Source organism: Dunckerocampus dactyliophorus, chromosome 18 (assembly GCF_027744805.1).
Source record: "Dunckerocampus dactyliophorus isolate RoL2022-P2 chromosome 18, RoL_Ddac_1.1, whole genome shotgun sequence".
Classification (NCBI taxonomy): Eukaryota; Metazoa; Chordata; class Actinopteri; order Syngnathiformes; family Syngnathidae; genus Dunckerocampus; species Dunckerocampus dactyliophorus.
Window position 1 is genome coordinate 19,660,452 of NC_072836.1, and position 21,908 is coordinate 19,682,359.

Sequence of the window (21,908 nt, forward strand, 5' to 3'; positions counted from 1 at the left end):
TGTGTGTGTGTGTGTGTGTGTGTGTAGGGGATGGATGGATGGTTCAGGAAAGTACACCGAGGTGGCATGTGCACCGTTTCTTGTATGTCACCTTCTCTCTCTAGGGAAGGGCCACATTTGTCTAACTGTCTCACCACAGCTGTTTAGCCTTTCACGAGCCAGTGAGCGCTTATGTGTGTTTCTTCTTCTTCTACTTCTTCCACTTGTCCTATTAGGGGTCACCACAGCGGATCGGGGTGTTTCCATCTTGCCCTGTCCTTTGCATCCTCCTCTGTCAGGCCTATCACCTGCATGCCTGCTCTAACTGCATCTGGAAGCCTCCTCTTTGGTCTCTTCGCTGGAAGCCCTGCCTCCAGCATCCTTCTCCCAATACAAACAATCCCTCCTTCTCAACTGGCCCTCTGACCTCGTCTCCCAGACGTCTAACTCGGGCTGCCATCTCCAGACCAAAAATCAGGGCTGGTCTCACTAGCGCCCTGTAACTCTTTCACTTTCTGCTATTCCATGGACACAAACTACTCCTGACACTCCACCACCCACTCCACCCCGCCTGCACCCGCTTCTTCACCTCTCTTCCACACTCTCTGGTTGACCCCAAGCACTTAAACCCCTCCATCTTGCCCTGACTAACTTTCATTCTGCTCCTCTCCAGCTCATTCGTCCACCTCTCCGGGTTTGCTGTTCTCACTGCAGATCACAATGTCATCTGCAAACGTCTTGTCCAATCTGTCCATCCAATCTGTCCATCCAATCTGTCCATCCAATTTGTCCATCACCACGGCAAAGAAGAAGGGGCTCAGGGCCGATCCTTGATGATTCTCTAAGACATTATTGAAGCTGTCAGAAAGACATTCATTTTTTATGTTTAGCAGTCCGAGTCCATGGTTCTCTCCTGGAAAAGCGTGGAGTGCCATCACCGGGTCGGGGATGAGATCCTGCCCCAGGAGGAGGATTTTAAGTACCTCGAGGTCTTGTCCACGCGTGAGGGATGGAACGTGCGATCGACAGGTGGATTGGTGTGGCATGGCAGTGATGCAGACTCTGCATCTGTCTGTTGCGGTGAAGAGGAAGCTGAGCCGACAGGCAAAGCTATCTAAGTTCCCCTATGGCCTCACCTATGGCACGGGCCCTGGGTAGTGACCGAAAGGACAAGACAAACGTCCGAAATGAGTTTCCTCTGTAGGGAGAGATAGGGCGAGAAGCACTGTCATCCGGGAGAAGAGCAGTGAAAGGAGCCAAATGAGGTGGCTCGGGCATCTGATCAGGAAGGCTCCCAGACGCCTCCCTGGGGAGGTGCTCAGGGCACATCCAACCATTAGGAGGAAAAGACCCAGGACATGTTGGAGAGACTATGTATCTCAACTGGCCTGGCAACATCTCAGGATCAGGAGGAGCTGGAGGAAGCAGCTGAGGAGATGGAAGCCTGGGCTTCTTTGCTGCTGCCTCATGACCCAACCTCGGGTGAGCGTTGCAGTTTTTCCTGGTGTAGAAACGCACTGCATCAAACTGACGATCCTGGCACAATATTAGACACATATCTGTCAGTGTGAATCACAACTGAGCGTTTTCTGTAAAAGCAGATGTCTTGCAATGCCTGAGGGTGTGCCACATTGATTGGTGTAGATCTTCATGACTTGTTGCACATTCATACGTTCATCTGAAGCAGTTTTATTCACCTTGAATGAACCCAGACCTCACAACATTCACATTCAATTTGGACTTGTCGGATAGAAGCTGGGAGGGGGAAATGAGTGAGAGGAGGGAACGAAGCAGCTGAATTCAGCAACTCATCTGGTTTCCTGTCCCCCTGCTCCCTCTCTTCCTGTGCGTGTCTCTAATTAGGGAAAGAGGGGTTATAAATTAATGCCCAGAGAGGAGGAGAAGCATAAAATGCTCTCTATCGACCGCGTACGCCGCGGAATGCTGAATCTCCGGTATGAAAAACTCGATATTACGCACACACGGTTCTTGGAGAGCGGCGCCATGTGACACAGAGGCCACCAAGAGGTAATGATGACGAGACCCGATGGGTTCATGCATTATAATATCCAAGTGCATCATCATAGCCGCACGGATTCCGAGGTTCTTGCCGATGACTTAACGCTTTGCCCCGGAACGACTCATCTTAGCGATGCTCAAAAGTCATTTCATCTCCTGTGCCGGCATTTCATCTTTCCTTGCCTTTTCTCTCTCGACACCCGCCCTCCCCTTCCCTCTCGCCGTTCTTCTTCACCCCAAACAAACACATTCGCAATCGAGAACAAGAGAGCGAGAAGGATGAAAGAATGCAAGAGGTCAGGGGCGCTTTTCACGGTGCACCTTCCGTACGCCCCTCTCACTGGGAGAGTTATCGCTGTGGCAATTTGCATTATGGGAGAATGAGTCCCTAATAGCGTGGAGGAAAGCGCTCAGTCATAAAACAGTAACTGTCACTTCTGTCAGACAAAATTATGTCGAGAAAATAGAGCTTCCTCTCCCTCTCCTACACTTGCTCTGTTTATGTGCGCGCACGCTTGTTTGTGCGTGTGAGAGAGAGAAAGCCTGCATGGAGGAAGCACGTGCATGCCTGTGTGCAAAGAGTACGTCAAAATGGGGGCAACAAAAAAAGCAGATGACAAACTGGAGCAGTGAGAGAAATTTTAACCCGTGACTATCGACTTTTTTAATGCAAGACACTCAATGTCTTGCCTGTATGTGCACATCCACAGAGGTTTTTGCACGCGTGTGCGTCTCTACACTGTGATTTTTCAAGCACAAATCCCATGCTGTCTGAAATCATTATTTCCCAAACTGGCTCCTAACACTGCAGCAGTTCCTTAAGCAATTTCCACACTCCATCTACTCAGCAGGAATAAAGCATCACGCCTTGGTTTAATCAGTAAATACAGTTAGGTTAGTCAAGTTGTATTAACTGAAAATAACTAGTACTGCTTGGTCGCAGATGCAGCCCATCAGGCATCTTGCATTTGTTTATGATGCCGTTCAAGGAGAAAACATCTAGCATAAAGACGCATTCGTGGAACAGGATGCGGTTGCAGTGAAGAGCTGCTTCCAATATGATGTCCCTGCCATAAACGAGGTAACCAGCGGACAGTGGTACATAATATGATACAAGACTGTATTTTCCGGACGATTTTTTTGCAATTTTTGTCATAGTTTGGCTTGACCTGCGACACCTGGTGGCCGCAATAATTCATTTGAGTTGAGCTCGTGATGCAGTCAGGCACGCAAACTGAATGACACACAGCATACCGGATGCTTTTTGTAATGGAATACTTTTGAATAGGACTGCGTGTCTGTAAGTAATGTGCAATAATAATGATATGATACCTGTGTGGATTGAGAAATGTGATATTTTAGACAGCAGTGTTGTTTCATTAGGACATTAATTATGTCTAGCCTACTCACTAATTGTAACTGCCTGAAAGCTTGCTCTGATGATTGCTCCATCAAAAATACCGATATGTGCGACTTTTTTCCTCATCATGACGCATCTTTTGACTGATGCAACTTACACTCCGGACAATACGGTATATACTGTATGTGATATGTGGTACTGCATGCTGGTCTGACTGCATGCTATATCCTGGTTTTTGCCAGGCGGGATAAAGGCTAATTTTCTTTTATAAATTCCATTCCTTTCCAGACTATATTGAGGAAGGTATATTGAGGCTGTGTAGTGATAAAACACTTGCATGTGTAGGTGTGAATGGCTGTGTGTGCGCACAGCGTGTGCTCTGGGATTGACTGGTGACCAGCCCCGAGTGTGGTCGGCCTTTCGCTCATATTTTATGGGCGGATAATTATGATTTTTCTATTTTATTTTATTTTATTTTTTTTTTTATTGGAATACAGGCTGTGTGTCTATTTTTCCAAGTAATGTTGGCATCTTCATATGATTTCTAAATACGGCATTTCAGCAATGAGGTCAGTTCATTTATAATTTATTAGGCCATGGAACAATTTTAAATTAATATTCACTCATAACGCAACATATTCTATCCTTGCCCATCTGCCTCCATCACTCGCTCATCTCTCATTACTCTTCCCTCCCTGCCTGCTCCGCCTGTGGCCCGAGGGGAGCACCTGTGATATTTTTAGTGCAGAACCATATTTTGGTGCACTTTATGAATCTCTATCTCTTGATCATCGTAAAAATCTCCTCTATTGGGTGGGACGGCTGCACAGAAAGAGAGCGAAATCAGCACCCAATTATGTTTCGTCTTTGAGGCTCCTTGTTTCACTTGCCTCTTCTCTCTGCAACACGGTGGAGTGCTGATCAATTTCACAGGCCAGCAACATGCTGCATCTCTTCCTAGCACACCAGCACAGAGAGAATATGTGTGTGTGTGTGTGTGTGTGTGTGTGTGAAAGCGTGTCAATATGAAATATGAAAAAGCTAGTCTTTACGGAAAACTTCACTTTTTGGGGGGAATTTCAATCATCCACAATCCCGATGTGAAACAATAACTCGACTTTTCCTTTTCTGTGTGTTCCAGATAGCCGCCTCGTGCTGGCAGGTTTTTTTTTACTAACAAGGCAGGCAATGGGACGTTTTATATACAAGCTGTAACCATGTAGTAACAGGAACATTCATGATAACATTTTATACGTACAGTATTTTAGTCATTTTAAGCATTAGCGGAACTTCGTGACTCATTGATTTTTATCGATTCCACAGAGCACAAAGCAACCAACGCTCCTTGCATCAACCACGTCAGCATAGACAGCGCGTTCTGTGTTTGCTGTGGCAGACTTTGTGAGACACGACTTTGTGTCCCAACTACCTTGGGACAAATGAGGATCCAGAACCAGAACATTTCAAAATGTCCTACTTTTTCCAGACTCCAAAAATAGATAATGTAAAGATGTGTACCATGCAAATAAATGATGGAATTAATCATTTGTTTTCATTATTGGCAATATGCATGCCATTATCCATCCATCCATCCATCCATGCATCTTCTTCCGCTTATCTGAGGTCGGGTCGTGGAGGCAGCAGCCAAAGCAGGGAAGCCCAGACTTCCCTCTCCCAGGCTACTTTGTCCAGCTCCTTCCAGCGAATCCTGAGGCCTTCCCAGGCCAGTTGAGAGACATAGTCTCTCCAAAGTGTCCTGGGTAGGAACGTACATCGACTGGTAAAATGAGAGCTTTGTCTTTTGGCTGAGCTTCCTCTTCACCACAGTGGAGCCGTGTATTTCCAGGAGATGATAGTGAGGTAATGTAGCACATACAAAGAAAGGCCACGCAGATACATTGCTGGACTTGGTCTCACAATGAGTTCAGTCAAAAACCTAGTCCTCTGTGTTAGCTCCTACATTAGCATGCAGGTCACGGCATTTAAACAAAGCGTTGTTGGCAGTTTTTAGAAGGCTTTACAGGCGAATAAGGTGACCCCACCCCCCCCACCCCCCATTACCTGCATTGTTAGCGAAAAACTGCCATCATGAGGCGGCTATCTAGAACGTCTCACATAAGGTTTGTGGATGATGGGCAAAATGTGAAAAAAAAGTGCAGTTTTCGTTGAATGACGGAGCAAAGAGTCCAGCAAAATGAAGTGAACAGTGTAACACAGAGACGTACAGTACAGATGTGACCCGATTAAAGCACTAAAAAGGATGTAGGGGTGGTGAATATACGCACATGTATGAGCAGTCAACCCTTGCAGACCCAATTAAAGTGCCACAACTCCAATCACAGCTAAAGACTGACATGGGACACATTATCTGGCCTAGGAAGGAGGGAAGGAAGGGAAGGGAAGGTGAAAGAGAAAGCAGCAGAAGAAAAGAAGGAAGGGTGGAAGGAAGATTGACGGCGGAGAGGGTAGACAGGACAGATTGCAGGAACTAAAACATCATTAAAGAAGAAGGAAGGCCAGGATGGACGGCATAAGAGGAACAACTGAGAAACGAATGAACCAGAAAGTTACTCAGAGAGGACGAGTAACACAATTAAAGGGAGGAAATGTAAAGCCAATCAAGTTCAACAAGACCCAGCCATCGATTCACTATTTGTATTGATCCCGATCATCCTGCGGCCACATCTTGTTCTGTTTCTTTGCCGCTCTCAAGAGTATTCTTTCAGCCTGAAGTACGACCTACCGGGGCATTAAATATGAAGCATTTACGGCATGCCAGGAGCAGTCGGGGACGTAGGTATAAAGATGCATGGAACCCCTTTCAAAGCCCATTACAAAGGCGGGAATACTTAGCGCTCGACAGCTCTCACCTTAACTAGTTAAAGAAATCCATAGGCTGGATGGCAAACGAGCTCATTGATCAGCTAAGTGTCGCTAAATAACACAAACGTAGCCGCTTCAATAGTGAGGTTGGGGCGTTTGTTGCGTTTCTTTTCTCCTGCAAAGGAATCGCTCTGAGATTACTTGTCAATCAAACATGGAGCTGTGATGCCTTTTTCCTTGCGGTTTCTGAAGGTGGCGATAGTAGTAGATGGTATCTGCTTATACAAGAAACACAGCAATGATGAAGAGAAACAATGACAAGTGAAACATGACGCCAAAGGCATGCAGAGTAATAGAGAGGATAAGAAAAAAACTCAATTACTGGTGTTTGATGGCTTAAATATTTTTCTAGTCATTTAGAATGAAAACTAACAATATCAGTAATATTAAATCATGACCGAAAATCAAACACACACACACACACAATTCCTACCTTCTCCCACTCTCTCTCCTTGTTGAGCACAATCACCACCAGCTTGGGATGCTCCTGGTATCCATCTTCTGTGAATGACAAGTCTCTTCCTTCCCATGTCACATTCATCATGTACCTAAGACAGAAGGCTCTCTGTTAGCATGGTCTTGGAGCATATAGGTCAAGGTCAGCACACATGCACAATGATGACACTTCAGTGTGGAATGCAGGTGTATGAACCACCACAGGGGTTCAAAATCGAATCAAATGTAACGGCGGAAACTCATTTATTTGATTAATTACGTTTATTAATTACATTTTTTTGCGTAATTACAGTCACACAGAGTCTGACGCTTTTTTATGAATGAAACTTTTTATTATTAAGGGAGAAAAAAAATGACCCTTTGTGTAAAGGTGATTGCCTGTCCCCTCCTGAGATGAATTGAGATCAATCAGTGTGGAAAAGGTTACAAAGCCATTTTTAAAGCTTTGGGACTCCAGCCAACCACAGTGAGAGCCATTATCCACAAATGGCAAACACATGGAACAGTGGTGAATCTTCCCAGGAGTGACCGGCCAACCGAAATGGCCCCAAGAGCACCGTGATGGCTCATCCAAGAGGTCACAAAAGACCCTGCAACAACATCCAAAGAACTGCAGGCCTCACTTGCCTCAGTTAAGGTCAGTGTTCATGACTCCACCATAAGAAAGACACTGGGCAAAAACGGCCTGCATGGCAGAGTTCCAAGACCAAAACCACTGCTGGACAAAAAGAACATTAAGGCTCGTCTCAATTTTGCCAGAAAACATCTTGATGATCCCCAAGACCTTTGGGAAAATACTCTGTGGTTGAACCTTTTGGAAGGTGTGTGTCCCATTACATCTGGCGTAAAAGTAATGCCGCATTTCAGAAAAAGAACATCAGGCCAACAGTAAAATATGGTGGTGGTAGTGTGATGGTCTGGGGCTGTTTTGCTGCTTTAGGACCTGGAAGACTTGCTGCGATAAATGGAACCATGAATTCTAATTAATTAATTTGAAAACTGTAATTAATCTGATTAAAAATGTCAATCATCTGACAACACTAATATATATATTTCTATATATAACCTATATTTTAGCTGTAAAAGTGTTACAATACAATCTGCTGTATGTGTGTTGGTCCCTTTAAATGAATTTTACCAAATAAGACACCCAGAATGTACATGAACAAAGCGTATGAGATGAAAAATATAAAACAATGGATGTAGAGAAGTAGAACGCCCCTCTTTGTTTACATGCAGAAATACTGCAAAAAAAAAAAGAAAAAAAGATAAAATATAAAGTACCACTTTCGCAGAACTGCACTGTGCTTCCTGTCAAAGCCTCGTCTTCCTGGAGCTGCCGCGACGTAGTCCCCACGATTACCGTAATGACACGTATATCACTAGAAAGCGCATTTTGGTAGCTCACAAAGCAGAAGTGGTGTGGCACTACGACGCCACACAAACCCACAGCGGCTGTAATGAGTGACCCACATGGCAGGTTACATTAGCTAAGATGGAAGGCAATGGGAAGATATTCTTGGACGTACATAGCCCCCACATTAATCATGGTAGTCCTTCCTCACTCGGTCTCTCTCACTTCATCTGTCAGTGGTCATGTACCATGCAAAGAGACATCCTTGTCACCCCCACCACCCTCCCACTTCTGTTCAGGACACGTAAACAGTCTTTGAAAAGTCACAGGAGTGCTGAATGGATGCTGCTATCCTGGGAAAAAAAGCATATTCATCTTGTATAAAGGACTGTCTGGCCTTTGCCACGCCCAAGTTTTTGTTATGAAGCGGTGCTGCACAGAACCAATTCAATATGGATGCTTATGCTAACAAAAACGTGGAATTCTTGCCACTACAGTCCACATGCACGCGGGTCAAGTGCAGCAGATGGGTGAAAAAAAACAGCTTGATCCGTGCGCCAGTTGGCTGAAAAGGAGATTTAAGGGGTGAAGGGGGTTTTCAGATGAAAGTAAAATAATGCAAGCAACCCTGCGAGCATCATTAAGCTGTCTGATTGGACTCGAGACGCGTAGAATCAAATGATGTGCGGCAGCAGCAGAAAGAGCGCTGCCGAAATCAATATCAGCACCCGGGACGCTCCTTTAGGTGACAGCCTGTTCTGCACTTATCAGCATCGGCACCATCAATCACATGCACACACACACGCACACGCACACGCACACGCACACACACACACACACACACACGCGCACACACACACACACACACGCACACACACACACACACACACACACACACACACACACCTTTTCCTCTCGTGTCATTTCTCTATATTTACAATATTTACGATATTTGTCTGCTATGCTGCTGGTTAGATGATGACACTGGAACTCCCTTTTAAATCAGTCGTTTGTATTCATGTTTTAAAAAATCATGACTCTCCAAAAGGGCCTTGAGCTCACATGTCCTCCTTATTCACGCTAGGAACTTCGAGGACGCGGCCCATCAACAATCTCTTTCCTGCTGTCGGCCGCGACCACGCTAAAACAACATCAGCAAACTCAAGTGTCCTCTGTCAGAGTCAGACCTCGGCCTGTCACGTTCACAGATAGTAGGATGGAGGACAAAATGCTTTAAAACTTCACATACTGCATCCTTGAACGTGTTATTATTATTATTATCTTATTACTGAGAGGCTTTGGTTTTTCATTTTGCATTACTGTTTGATTTCATTGTTGTATTCAGCTTTTTATTACTGTATTTCATGGCCCTCATGTGTTCTGTGTCACCCGATTCAAACCAATCCAACGTCGAAATGTTCATCTCATTCAAGTCACGCTGGTAATCTGTCAGGACTTTTTTTTTTTTTTAAATGTCCCACATTTACCAAAATTTCATATTTTCTGTGACAGAATGGGCAGTTTATTTATTACTGTAACAATCTGCGTATTCCACAGCGTGACGTGGCTCAGGAGGTAGAGCGGTTGTCTCCAACCCCTACTGCTGCTGGTTCGATCCTCATTCAACGTATTGATATATTTCAACATACAGACTGTGTGTTTACTTGCCAACATTTCATATTTGTAGTCTGCTAAAAACAAATTATATGGCGCACACTACTGGTGGAAATTCATTTTTTCTCCAGGGTGACATGGCTCATGTACTAGATTGGTGGTTGCTGGTTCGATCCTCCGTCCTTGTGTAATCGTTCAACATATTTATACATTTCAGCAATCATTCCTCTTTTTTACATTCCAGCATTTCAAATTCTGCCGTTTTTTTTGTCGGCTAACTACTCCCATGCAAGCTATCCGTCAGGACATTTCCACATTGTCCATAATTCAACATTTTCGCTAACATTTATCACATTGAAAATGAATGGACAATTCAATTCACGTGCAGCATTCTGCTCCTTCTGTGCACGGTGGCATCGTAGGGTGGTCGTCTCCCAACCTGATGGTTGCTGGTTCGATCCTCGGTCGGTGACTAGATTTGGACACATTTCTGGAATACTTAAAACGTTCAGCTTCAGCATTTCACACACAATTTCTACTGAAATTGCTCCATCTACGTATAAGATCCGATTTACAGTCAAGAAGTTAGAAACGTGAACCACGACACCACCAATGGCCCTCTTTTGCAACCAAGGCAACAAATGCAATAGAGCACACACTCGTGACTGACAGCCATTCAAAAGGAATTTATCATGTTCAATTTGGGATTCTTGGTGCTAATTGAACAGCCACGGTCAGATCTGGAAGAAACTTAAGCTTCTAACCACAAGGAACAGTTTATTTCACTCCAATCGAATGTAAAAGAGCTACTGTATGTCTGCATCTACCGCAGTGAATTTGATGTCACCAGCGTGGCAGCTTGTTGGCCAGTTTGGTCGACCGCCCATTGAACAGGTGGACCTGTTCATGAGTGTTGCTAGGATACGGACAAGAGGAGGCCATAAAATGACCTTAAAGTGAACTGAATGGAGACCCCTGCGCATACAGACATAAATTACTTTGCCCACCTCATCAATTTGCAATGCAACGTTTCCTCACATTTTCTACCACTTTCTCGTCTCCATTAGCGGCGTGAACTCTGTATTCATTAGAAGGTAATGAGAAGGTGTGTGTGTGGGGGGGTAGACGGTGGGGAATGGATACCCCAAGAATTGAGAGGACAAATTAAGCGAGGAAGACAGAACAGGAAAAAGGGAAAGTATGACAAGAGAAGCCTCAGCTGAGTTAGGATAAAAATACCCACTGCCTTGTTGTGTCCTCCTTTCCTCCTGTTTTGGAGTAAAAGGGTTTGGGGATGGTACACACTTAACCAGCATCAGGAGGGCACTGCAGCAGATAGGAGGGCACACACGCACTCAATAATACTGCATTTTGTTTTCTTAAAACAGCCTTATTATGGTGGAATATTGCATGGCTCCACACGAGACAAGACTGTTGCATGTCCTACAATGACAGCCGATTGCCGTCTTTTAAGAGCACCTGAGGGAGGGCAGTCATTTGACACAAGTGCCGCTGCAGGTGGCACGCACCAAGTGTGACAGGAAGCGACTGCACAAGGTGAAGACATTGAAAGCGTAGCAGGGTCGCACCTCCCGCTGTCCCCGGTGTGTATGTGTCAGCGCAGTTGAGATTCAATGTCATTCTCCAATATGTAAATGATTTTTTAGGACACTGGAGCACCTTTCTTAAATACACTTCCATTTAACGAAGGATTATTTAACGTGGCGTGCGTGGGGAATTGCGGTCGTTCTCATTTCTGCTGATTGAACTCCAAAACTGTGTCACACGTTATTTCGTCTTCACTCTTTTGAGCTTTTCAAATACCGGCGAACTCGACGGGTCTTTCATCTGTAAGGAAGCTTCACAGCTGCCAATCATACACCATTCTCAGCCCACAGTAATCCCTCGCTTATCGTGGGTCATTGGTTGCAGACTTGACCGGGATACGTGAATGTCCGTGAAGTAGGATTCCTTATTTATAGATGGAATCTTTTAGAGCATAGAAAACCTGTTTACAAACTTCTATATATGGTTTTAACATTATTAGAGCCCTCTAGATATGAAATAACACCCCCATAGTCATCCTTACACTTGTATTACCCAATATAGTAGACATAATAAGAGAAAATAAGCCATTTAAAACACAAGACTCTAATAATTCATGTGTGTTGCTATAAATGTTCCTTTGCTTTCTTTTTGCTGTTGGTTACGGCCGCAACTGTAGTCCGTTTTAGGGATCATTGTGCCTGTTGTGAGATGACAGAAATCTGCAATAAAGGCTGATTGTTCACGCCATCAAGCACGGTGCTTGTGTCTCACTGAACATTACAGTAACGTGACTGACACCTAGTGGCAAGTGTAGAATACTACATATCATCACATCTTTGAATGTGTCTTCTGAATGCCTTTTATTTGTATTTTTGTTCATTTAACTATTTTTGCGACCAAACTATTTATATTTATATGCATTTTGCATTATTTTATGCATGTAAACCTATAAAAATGTGTTTTGTGTTAACATTTTGGGCTTTCTGGAGCGGATTAATTGGATTTGCATTATTTGTCAAAAATTGGTTTGGTTAGAGTAATTTTCAGACCCTCTGGAAAGGAGTAATGAGGCAAACCAAGGTCCCACTCCAATTTACCAAAGAGTTAAAAAACAGAACAGTTCTTAATAATCCTATAAGCTGATGGATGCTGCGGACAGCTCGGCAGTCTTGGATGTAGTCTTATGTTTTCCATAAATAAGCCCCATCCGTCCTCCATCCTCCAGATTAGCCTACAGCCGTACTGCTGCGCTCACTGCGTCGTATGCGATGCGCACCCACAACCCGGAGAGGACACTTCAGGTTATGCATCAGACAAGTAACTGCATGAATTAATTGCCATGCGTAGTGACCGTACGCCGCCTTGCAGAAACAAACCCAGCAAACATGCTGCGTGCTAAAAACACAATATTTTAGCACCAATAACAAAATGAAGCTTACTGCTTGACGTAATTTAAACAGCATTTCTTTTAGTAAAAACTAAACCACCACTATGCTACGTTCCCCGAAGAACAATCTCATTACTTTCAAGCAAAAACAGAAGTGTCTGCTTTGGCCTTCTAATGAGCCTTTGCGTACTCTCACACAGTCACAGGCGTGCTGTTCGTGATTTATTGATTTAAGAAGGATTCAGTGCCTCCCTTTCTTTCACTCAGACTGCGTTACCTGCAAGGCAAGTTAAGCAGCAATAAAATAAGTCACAGCCACACACAATATAGGGAAGAGAATGTTCTGCTTTTGAGAAACGGAGACACATTGGCAGGTAGCTGCATTTCATGCCATTCCTGGACACTTTTATTAATCATCAGCCGTAAAACAATCCTGTCACCATGACACAATTATGAATAGGCAGATGTAATATGTTTAGACTGTGGAACTACTGCGTAATATAAGCTTGTTGACTGTTGCTTTATCACACTTGCTTGTAGTTAACAACTATTCAGCTACTCGATCTAAAGACATATTTTGTATAGCAAAAGTGCAATTCCAACTCCTGCTGACACATCAGGAGTAAAAGTCTGTTCAACCTTGATGTTATCGGATCAAATTTGATAGCATATGTTTTGTTTCTCCCCCCAGTGGAGTGTGTATGATTATGCTACACTACGCCAAACATAGCAACTGTCAGTGAGTGTGTGCATGTGTGCGTGTGTGCTCTGTGAGGTCGGACCCTCATAGATCAGGGCTGCAGACTGAAATTACCTGTCAGAAGGCAGCCAGCACCACACCTTTCCCCCCCTGCGCCCATCACGTGCACACACTGACAAGTAAGTGTTGAAGTATTTGAAAGCAGATTGTTCTCCCCAGCAAGGTGAGCGGGCCACTGTAAATCTGTCATGACAGCACATTCTCTTCAGGGGGTAGGGGACATTTCTCTTGTTTTTAGCATGCACGCGCACAAGCACAGACTCCCAGCAAGCCCACCCATGCACATAGAATACTTTATTCCGAGCGCTAGTTGTCATTCACTACGATTGCTTCAGAGACCATTTCTCTTGCCTGCATGGGCATTTGTCTCCAAGTATTAATTGAAGTGTAATTTTCACTCGGGGGGGGGGTAGTATTATTGGAAGTGGAAGTGGGTGGATAATATAACACACTTTAAATTAGGGCTGGGCGATACGGCCTAAAGAAAACACAAACGACAAATGACAATACAAATGACACACATGACTCGACCAGGCAAGTCCAGTAGGAATTGCGTGTGAATGCTGAGGATGGAATGCAGAATGAATGTAAAAATACCTGAGTTATTTCTACATTCACTCTGTTGAAATCTATTCAGACTGCGGATCGAACCAGCAACCATCAGGTCAGGAGACGACCACTCTACAACCTGAGCCATGGCACCGCGCATAACACACATTATGAGCAGAAAATATGTCACGTAAAATGAATTTCTACCAACAGAGGGCGACATTGAAATTGTCCATTCATTTTCAATGGGAACAATGTCACAGAAAATGTTGAATTACGTAAAATGTGGACATTTTTTAGGACAGTCCTGATAGATGAGCCTGATGAGCCTGAATGAGCCGAATGTTTTGATGTCGGCATGGATTGAAGCGGCTGACAAATGTAGGAAGATGAAAGAAGAAGTACCTGTAGAAGAACTAGATGAATCAATTTCGGTAGAAATTGCGTCTGAACGGTGAAATGTCTAAAGAATGTTAAAATATTCTAGAAATGTGGATTGAACCAGCAACCACCAGGTTGGGAGACAATCATTCTACAACGGAGCCACGTCACCATGCCCGCAATAAGAAGAATGTTACAAGTGATGATACATGTTAAAGGCCACCAAAAGGGGGCGACAATGAAATTGCACATTCATTTTCAAAAGGGAAAAATGTTACAGAAAATATTGAATTATGAAAATTGGGAATGAAAAGCAGCCATCTGAGCCATGTCACCCTGAAGAGTAAGTGCAGTGTTGCAGTAGTGGGACATTTTTCTCCATTTGTGGGCACTATTTAATGTGGCCATTACTTTTTAGCCAACTAAAAACGTCAAAAATGCAAACTGAATGTTGAAATGTATAAATAAGTTGAATGAGGACAGCAGGATCAGGGATCGAACCAGCAACCATCTGTAATCAGTAATAGGACAATGCATTAAATATATGCACATATATTCAACACTACTATCATCATTACACCAAACTCCTACTTCTTATATTATAGGCAATACGGTGAACTCTAATACACGAGCTGTATCAAAAATGCTGCCCTTGTCAGATGTATGCTTAACAATATGTTAATTTTGGAATATTTTAGTGGTGTAAGCAAAACATATAAAAGACAACCAAGTGAGGAAATGACCACAAACTACAGTAAATACCATCAAATTTCCATTTAAATCCACACTATTTGATGTACCGTATGTGTCTGCATGTTGCATGTGTCTCCTGTATCTCTCCCACAGACCACTGATGGTCGAACAACCTTTAATGGTCCGAAACGCTGACCTCGGCCTGACCAATCATGTTTCTCTAGTCCAGGCCGTGAGGGCTCATTGGCTGAGTTCTCTCACCCAGACAAAGCCATCTGTGGCCCCTCATCATCTAGGAGACAACCTGAGGCAGCTGAGCATGCTGGGAATAAAGTCATTTACAATACCTGGTTGTTGTGATTGAGCTCAATATCCTCCCATTCGCCCGCCAAAAAAAGTGTGACTCTTTAAAATGCAATATTAGGAGGTGTCCCCAGATGTGTGTGTGTGTGTGTGTGTGTGTGTGTGTGTGTGTGTGTGTGTGTGTGTGGGTTCCCTGCCAGATTGCAAGCCCGACAGAGCTGGCAAGACCTCCAATACCTCCCCCACTGGCTGCTGCAGAGCGAGAACAAGGTGAGAAGGAGCGCAGACGAGTGTGGATGCGAGACGAGAGCAGGAACAGAAGCACTCATCAAGGAGCTCTTCAGTTTTGGAGCACAGCTCCCCACTGCTACCCCCTGTCTCCATTTCTCCACTTTCCCTTGCCTCCAATGCCGAAAACAAAAACTCCCTCCTCAACTTTTATTCACCTCTCTCATTGGCCTCTTTCCTGTCTTTGACTCCCACTCTTCCTCCTTCGTCTAAGCTCCGGTGCTTGCGCCTGTGTCCTGTTATTGCATCTTTCTGCGCGCCACTTACAGTAAACTGGGTAAAAAGTTCTATAATTAGTGAAGAGGGCAAAGGTAAAAAAGAAGTAGACTGTTGTGGGAGTAAGGCGGACCCAAACACAAACCCACACACAACATCTGGTAACAGAAACAAAAAATATTACACACTTTGACTGCAGTGCTTGGTGGGATCTGGGTAGTGCGTACGGTATCTACTGCGTGCGCATTAGCACGGCTGCCACATGGACATTGCATGTTGCATTGCTGCATATCAGTAATGACAACTAACAACGTTCAACACTTCAATCAGGCAGGGGGTACGCTTGGGTAATTCAACAGCAAAAAGCACACATACACTGGCTAATGCAACCGCTGACCATTTATAGCAAATATGCCTTCTAGGGGCACAACAAGGCATGACATCAGGTCAACTGACTGGACACTATTTCAGTGCTAAAATCTGCACAATAAGATAATTCTACTGCGGGCTAAAATGTTAACAACAGTATTAAGAAAAACTAGTCAAAGCAATTACGGTAGAAATGCTGAAGCTGAACTGTGGAATTATCCTAGGAATGTGTTGAAACCTATTCATGGACTGAGGATCGAGCCAGCAACCACCAGGTTGTGAGACGACCACTCTAGGACCCGAGCCGTGCTACTGTGCACAGAACAAGCAGAATGTTACATGTGATGCTAAATGTCAAATTCATTCCCACTAATAAAGGGTGACTGGAAAATTGTCGATGTATTTTAAAGGGGACAAATGTCACCAAAAACACTGAATTATGGAAAATGTTCCAATTTTGAAAAAAGTCCTGATAGCCTACATGTGGGTAAATGTGGGAGTAGCTAGCCAACAAAAAAAAAGACAAAGTTTCAATGGAATGTGGAAATGAAGAATGATTGATGAAATGTATAAATATGTTGAGCGATTACATGAAGACTGAGAATTGAACCAGCAACCATCAAGTTGGTAGACGGCAACCTGACGACCTGAGCCATGCCACCATGCACAGCATAAGCAGAATGTTACATGTGATGCTAAATGTTAAATGAATTTCCACCAATAGGGGGAAACAGTGAAATTGACCATTTTTAATGGGAAAAATGTCACAGAAAACATTGAATTTTAGGCAACGTGGCAATTTTTGTGAAAATTCTGATAGCCTCCACGTGGGTCTTTGTGGGAGTAGTTAGCCGACGATGTGAGAATGTAAAAATGGAGAATGATTGCTGAAATGTAAAAATATGTTGACCGATTACAGATGGATTGAACTAGCAACCTTTGGGTTGGGAAACGATCAATGTACAACCCGAGCTGTGTCACTCTTTATCAGTGGAATGCTACAGTCATGGAAAACGTGAAACGATTGTTCACCAGTGGAGGGAACCATTTCATTGGCCTTTTGTTTTTAGCAGGAGAATTTGGCAGATTTTTAAATGCTGACTCAATGACTGAAATAAGTTAAATGATTACGACAGTACCGAGGATCGAACCAGCAAATTCATTTACCACGGTTGGGTAACCAATTGACCACAATCAACGAGTAAATACAGTACACAAAATGAATGCTCGCTAATTGGGCCTCCACTTACTTATGCAGAGCACTCGGTGGCAGCTTGCTCGTCTTTTCCATCTGGCCGTAACAAGACGTCCTGGCTTCGGGGATGTCGCCGTACTCATCCAACATGGCTGCCGCCGCTGACGTGATGATCCCCAGGCCGTCGCGCACGCGCGCCTCCAACGGATAATCCCAGTCATCGTACGAGACGGATATCATTCCTGATGGGAACTCTTCGGGTGTTATTTCCGGGTTGCCCGTGGTCAGAGACGGTACAATCCAGATGTAACCGAAGCCCGTGAGGCCCAGAGAGCGAGCCTCCTCCAGGATGTAGACAGCCTCGTCCTTGGAGCAGTAGAGCACGACCACCGGTGACTGGACCTTCTTCAGCATGATCTGAGACCGGCTGTCTTCCTCCACTGCATCCAGAGTGATGATGTTCTGCAGGTCCCAGCCCACAAAACTGAAAAGGAGGACGGCATGAAATGTTATTTCGGTATAATATAGCAGTGAATGAACTATTATAGGTAACATCCTTGTTAGGCATGGCTACATAAACCTTACTTCTAAATGGAATGCAAATGCGAAAGCTTTCCTGAATGAGGCTCACCAGGTTCCAGCCTATAGAGCTAATGTGAATCAGGTTGAATGAGGTCTAGTTTGCTCCTCAACGCCACCCTTCAAAAAACAAGGACACCACATAAGACTAGATCATAGAAAATCACTTTTTAAATCTATCTCTCTAGCAAGTTAGTTCAAGTGAGAGGTTAACAAGTGTTCATTAAAAGTTCCGCTGGATAAGGGCGATATGATCATTTATCGTTCTTATCTCATCGCTGGGCTTTTTTTTTTATGTCCAAGCTGATAATATTCAGCAAAGGGAAACAGCGATGGAGGAAAATGAGCATTATTTCTGTAATTAAAGAACACAAAGTGTGGAGAGTGAGTGGCAAGCCATGGAATTAGAGGGACACATTTTACCCTACAGACACGTGCAAAACATTGTGCATATTCTGCACAATTTTTTGGCAAGGATATTTAGAAAATATTATTTCATATAGGATTATGTCTTCAAAAATGTGAGGGCGGGATACAGTCAAGCTGAACTTGAGCTTTCAGCACCACCAGTGCAAGCAAGTTGCATGCAGGACCATGGATAGCACCACCGACACAAGTCAGTTACATTCAGTAACATGGATAGCACCACTTATGGAATATATTTACATTCAGGACTAAGGATAGCACCACCGTGGCATGTCATTGCATCCAGGACCGTGGACAGCAGCAACAGTGCAGGCCAATTGTGTTCAGGACCATGGATAGCACCACCAGCGCAAGCCAGTCCCTATGCATGCACAAACTTCAAGCTGTGAAACATTTCACTAAACATCAATCCATCCATTTTCTACACTGCTTATCCTAATTAGGGTTGTGGGGGGATGCTGGAGCCTATCCCAGCTGGCTTCGGGTGGAAGGCGGGGTACACCCTGGACTGGTCGCAGCCAATGGCAGGGCACATATAGACAAACAACCGTTCACACTCACATTCATACCTATGGACAAATGAGAGGAAACATGCATGTTTTTGGAATGTGGGAGGAAACTGGAGTACCCGGAGAAAACACGCACGCACTGCTAACCACTCGGCCACCGTGTGGCTTATTTTGGAAAACAAATGAACAAATCATACCGCTTCATCAAAGTGCTATTTTCATCTGTTCCATTCATTACGTCTGACACGTTCACCACAGTTTGACCGCCTTGTTTTCAACTATTTCAAGCGAATCATTTCAACGACATGCACCATCATTGGCCTCCATTCCGGTCAATATGGGCTTTGGTACGTTCCCTTTCCGCTTGGTGTGACTTTAATGTGTTTCATCTTTTGTTGTTTCCTGAAATGTGAATTTTTTTTTGGAGCAAGTTGTGTTTTCTAAAAATTTTAATTTGTTTTAAGTTTTGTTCATCTGTTTTCTGGAATGTAAAAGTGTTTCAGAGTTTGTTCGGGTTTTGCACTTCTTGGCAACTGTCACAAGCCCCTGCACCAATAAAGTCTTACTGCATCCGCATGTGCGTGACACTCCACGCTATATATTTTGCAATACATTTAAAGCATCTGCATGAAATTCATTGAAGAAATATTAGAAATCCTGATGATATATTACTATTCAAATCATCAGCGTATGTTTTAAAGAATCCTACATTAGATCAGCAAATGCCTCATGAGTAATGTATCATGTACTTCCAGTTATATTATACCCCCACCCTCATGTTGTATCGGGGCTGCATTTCATGTCGGTTCCTGAGCGAACCAAAACATCCGTGGCCAGCTCAGCCTTGACTCACTGAGCTGACTGGCCTATTTTATTTCCACTTCAGGTGATAGAAATCCTTTGCTATTAAAGCCGTCTGCCCATGACCGAGTCCCAGTGAGGAGGTTAACAGTGACACAGGAAATCGACATATAATTAAAGCTACTCGGGCAAATTATTCCATCTTTATTATGAGATCTACTTTAATTAGGATATAAATATTGACATTTTTATGCTAAATTGAATTACACGTGAACTCTCAGTCGACAAGAGTTCAATGTATGAACATGACTGTTACATTCTTCTTACCGGCCAATCAAAATTGAGAAGAGGCGGGATCAATGTGTGTTCATTGAACCCAGTGTTCATTTAGGCACTAATTTAATTACTGAAAATGTTTAAAGACATTTCTGACTTTATTATGAATAGTATTATTATCAGTAGTAGTAGTAGTAGTAGCGGCAGTAGTAACTCAAATATTTTAGAATGTAATAAGTATAATGTCTGATACAAAGGGTTGCAATGAATTGCTGTCTTAGTCAATGAATCTGAAGCTTGTTGTTTTGATTAATCAAATAATCCGTTAGGCCCTAGGCCAGGGGTGTCCAAAGTGTGGCCCGGGGGCCATTTGCCTAAGACGGCTGTTTTGTTATTGGGTCGCAGTACATTCAAAAAATATAATTTAACAAGAAAACTAAGAAAGCCCAGCAAAAATGGAAAAATCTGCAGTACTTTAACAAAAATAAAGTCAAAATATTAAGAAAAAAGTCGTAATTTCACGAGAATACACCTGTAATATGAGGAAAAATAATGTCATTTTAGCATTTTAGCATCGAGTTGAAATATTCAAGAAAAATATTTTATTAATTTTTTTTTTAAGTCAGGCTATCACAAGAAACAGTTGTCTTTTTTTTTAATTAGGTTGGGGAAAAAGTGATAATATTATGGGAATAAAGTCATAATATTAGGAGAAGAAAGTTGAAATATTTGGGAAATAAACAACAAAAAACAACAGCAAAAATGGGAAAAAAGAGCACAAAGTGAAGTTGATACTAATAAAAGGTTTTTTGACCGATATCACAAGGCTGAGATGCTGAGATGCAGTTTTTTTCTGGACTGCTGTACTGTATATCTTCTTAGCCTATCTACATGTGTTGCTTTACAAAACATCAAAGTGTCCTTTGCATCCTATCGTTTTTCACTATGTGGCCCTCTGTGGAAAAAGTTTGGACACCCCTTCCCTCGACGGACCAAATGAATACGACCCAAACACAAGCTGTTGGTGTTTTGGTCCGCAACGTATCAGAAAAGAGGCACAAATGTCAGTCACTGTTTTCCAAAGTCAAAGCTGATGTGTTTGAATATCTTGTTTTTCCAAAATACCAGAATAGTTGTCGATTAATTAGACCATTGATTAATCATTGAGTCACTGATTAATTGTTGCAGCTCTAATTATACATTTCTGTGATTGGCTGTATGCACAATGCAAAAAAACCCCAAAACAACCAAAGCTCATAAAATAAACAAGTAGACAAAATAAACCAAACAGAGGTTGTGTAAATCACAGACCACCCACCCTCACCATCCTCTAAAAACTGCTGAACCATTCATTTGACTGTTGGCTAAATATTACGGGCCGCTGCACTGTTAAGCATTTGACTAGAGCATCAGTCAAGATGACCTAGAGGTGTAGAAGACGGCCAAACTGCAGGACAACTTAAAGCAAACTGTCATCCACATTCATTTCAAGACTGCCGCCTAATTCCTTGTGGGCTGCCATGTTTGAAAGCAATACGAGGGGAGGGGATGAAACATTCAAGGCCAAACACTGAGAGCAGTAAGACTGTAAACAACCTCATTCACCAGGGACATCTGCTGTGATGATGGATGAGATTAGAAAAATGGAGAGATTATACTGAAAATAAGATAGTAGGAAATCTCTTCGCAAAAAAAAAAACAAACACTTGGGTAACTTTTTGGAACCGAAGGGGGTAATAGGGAGCGAAAACCCCATTCATGTGTACTCCTTAGCTTTTAACAGCCGCTTAATTTAGTCTGTAAGAGTCGTATATGCGGCTCCATAGGTGCTGCAAGTGCTGCATGCGCAACGATGCAGCGGTTATGACAGATGTCAATGCAGCACTTAGACCTTTCCATGCACAGAACGCTCCGTGTTGCTGCAGGCACAAAGCCAGCGTCAAGGATTTGATGCCGCTTTCCT

At 43.4% G+C, this 21,908-nt stretch overlaps 1 protein-coding gene across 1 annotated transcript in view; it reads right to left on the reverse strand.

Moving 5' to 3' along the window:
• Positions 1 to 21,908, reverse strand: part of grin2aa (glutamate receptor, ionotropic, N-methyl D-aspartate 2A, a) — a 162,232-nt gene that overhangs the window by 42,382 nt on the left and 97,942 nt on the right. Inside the window, exons 4-5 of the mRNA XM_054760391.1 lie at positions 17,410 to 17,838; positions 6,675 to 6,789 (exon numbers count right to left, since the gene is read on the reverse strand). Of these exons, the coding sequence (XP_054616366.1) occupies positions 6,675 to 6,789; positions 17,410 to 17,838 (544 nt within the window). The remainder of the gene's footprint in view (positions 1 to 6,674; positions 6,790 to 17,409; positions 17,839 to 21,908) is intronic.